This window comes from Stomoxys calcitrans, chromosome 1, assembly GCF_963082655.1.
Source record: "Stomoxys calcitrans chromosome 1, idStoCalc2.1, whole genome shotgun sequence".
NCBI lineage: Eukaryota > Metazoa > Arthropoda > Insecta > Diptera > Muscidae > Stomoxys > Stomoxys calcitrans.
In genome coordinates this window covers 13,532,367-13,534,645 of record NC_081552.1, presented here as the reverse complement: position 1 = coordinate 13,534,645, position 2,279 = coordinate 13,532,367, and the positions used below count along the sequence as shown (strand labels likewise).

Genomic DNA, 2,279 nt, shown 5'->3' with positions numbered 1-2,279 from the left:
ATTTGACACAGTGGCTTATGTTCGACTTTTCGACATCCGTGTCGTATATAGTTCAGATCGGTATGAGGTATATGAGTATAAGGTATGAAATTTTCACCGAATTTTGATAAAAGGTGGTTTACATATATACCCGAGGTGGTGGGTATTCAAAGTTCGGCCCGGCCGAATTTAACACCTTTTTACTTGTTCCACATTCAGTTGAGGGTTGTGCATCGAATTGTCTGTCTGGTAATTTTAACGTGTTGCTCTGTTTATTTGTCGTTTATCTACCCTTGCCATTTGTATTACCATTTGTCATATGTCAATGAACCAAAAAGATAAATGCTTTTTTAAAAAATTGTTATACCATACAAATTATTAAAAATATATCATATTGTAAGTACTGCAATGGCCAAAAATATCTTTTGTCAATCTTGATTAGGTGTTTTCTGGTTGCAATAGCACTTTTGGCGTCCAAAACATCAGTTGTTGACGGTTAAACCCTAAACAATGTCGCACAACACAGAGTGGTTATTCGTGGTGCTTGTTGTGGTTCAGGCAAATTGGGCAATAAAAATTAAGTTCACCAATTTGCAGTGTGACGAGTACGACAAGCCATTCGCCAACTTTGAGAAATGTCGGCTTAAGGCAATAGATCGCCATAGAGTGGCCTTAAATGTTACCGTCGCCTTGCATCAGATACCTGTAAATAATGTTTCAGTGAGTAGAAAAGCCTCTGTATTGGTTTTCTTTAAAAAAAAAAATTAATTCCAGCTTAATGTACAACTACTGAAGAAAGGCAATGGTTACAGGCCCTTCATGTATAACAACACCATGGATTTTTGTCAGTTCTTAAAAACACCATCGCGTTATATGTTTTGGAAAATTGTATTCTTACGTATGGTGAGACCAGCCTCGAATATTAATCACACCTGTCCATTCGATGTAAGTGAGCTCTGAGATACATATAATGCTCTATGTCATATACGAAAACAAGTAAAAGCGTGCTAAGTTCGGCCGGGCCGAATCTTGGGAACCCACCACCAGGGAAAGGGAGCTATATCTAATTATACAGGGTGGCTGATGAATATTGCTACAATGATGAATATTGCTACATTTTTTTTTCGGTGTATGGAATACATTTTTCTTTTATTCATGTTAAATTAAATTATTAAATTAATTATTAAATTATTATTAATTAAATTAATTAATTAATTAATTAAATTAATTATTAAATTATTATTATTAAATAGAAAAAAAGTTATTACATTTTTTTTTGGTAGCGGCTTTCATCAGCCACCCTGTAGAACACTATGTGCACAATTTCAACCAAATCGGACAAAAATTGTGGCTTCCATGAGCTCAAGAAGTCAAATCGGGAGATCGGTTAATATGGGAGCTATATCAAGTTATAGACCGATTTAGACCGTACTTAGCTCAGTTGTTAAAAATCATAACAGAACACCATGTTCAAAATTTCAGCCAAATCGGACAAAAATTGTGGCTTCCATGTGCTCAAGAAGTCAAATCGGGAGATTGGTTACTATGGGAGCTACAGGGTGGCTGATGAAAGCCGCTACCAAAAAAAAATGTAATAACTTTTTTTCTATTTAATAATAATAATTTAATAATTAATTTAATTAATTAATTAATTAATTTAATTAATAATAATTTAATAATTAATTTAATAATTTAATTTAACATGAATAAAAGAAAAATGTATTCCATACACCGAAAAAAAAATGTAGCAATATTCATCATTGTAGCAATATTCATCAGCCACCCTGTATATCCAAATCTAAAGCTATATGGGCCATTTGCAATTCCCGATGACCTACATCAATATAAGGTATCTGTGAAAAATTTTAAACATCTAGCTATACGCGTTCTTACACTATCGTGATTTCGATAGACGGACTGACGGACGGACGGGCATGGCTAGTTTAGAAAGTCGAGACGATCAAGAATATATATACTTTATGGGGTCCTAGATCAATGATCCTGTGGTGGTGGGTATAATTAAGGTTATACTTGATGTTTAATTAAGGATTAAAATAATTTTTTTTCTTTTGCATAGCATAACATCATTGTCCAAAATTTAATTTTGGATAGCTCCATGTTGGACCTTATACCATTTCCTGCAGACGATTACATGATGCGCTTTAAAGTTGGTGCCTACAATCACTACAAGGCCGAAGTTCGTGCTTTTATTCAAATTTATAATTGAACATAATAAGTTGACTTGTATAGAAGTTAAAAAACTTTATTAAAAATAGAAAAAGACAAAGTCAACATAAGAA

General features: G+C 33.2%; 1 protein-coding gene across 1 annotated transcript; it reads left to right on the top strand.

The window, feature by feature from the left end:
• Positions 1 to 285: 285 nt before the first annotated feature.
• On the top strand, positions 286 to 2,279 carry LOC106095156 (uncharacterized). The gene is made up of 4 exons (XM_013262401.1): positions 286 to 375; positions 442 to 699; positions 754 to 924; positions 2,057 to 2,279. Exons 2-4 carry the CDS (start codon positions 490 to 492, stop codon positions 2,204 to 2,206), a joined length of 531 nt encoding a protein of 176 aa, XP_013117855.1. The 5' UTR covers positions 286 to 375; positions 442 to 489; the 3' UTR covers positions 2,207 to 2,279.

Excerpts from the sequence above, each read along its gene's own strand:
- LOC106095156 (XM_013262401.1), top strand. The coding sequence starts at position 490 with ATGTCGCACAACACAGAGTGGTTATTCGTGGTGCTTGTTGTGGTTCAG. Across the intron at positions 700-753 it reads TACCTGTAAATAATGTTTCA|CTTAATGTACAACTACTGAA; the intron begins GTGAGTAGAAAA and ends AATTAATTCCAG. Across the intron at positions 925-2,056 it reads ATCACACCTGTCCATTCGAT|CATAACATCATTGTCCAAAA; the intron begins GTAAGTGAGCTC and ends TCTTTTGCATAG.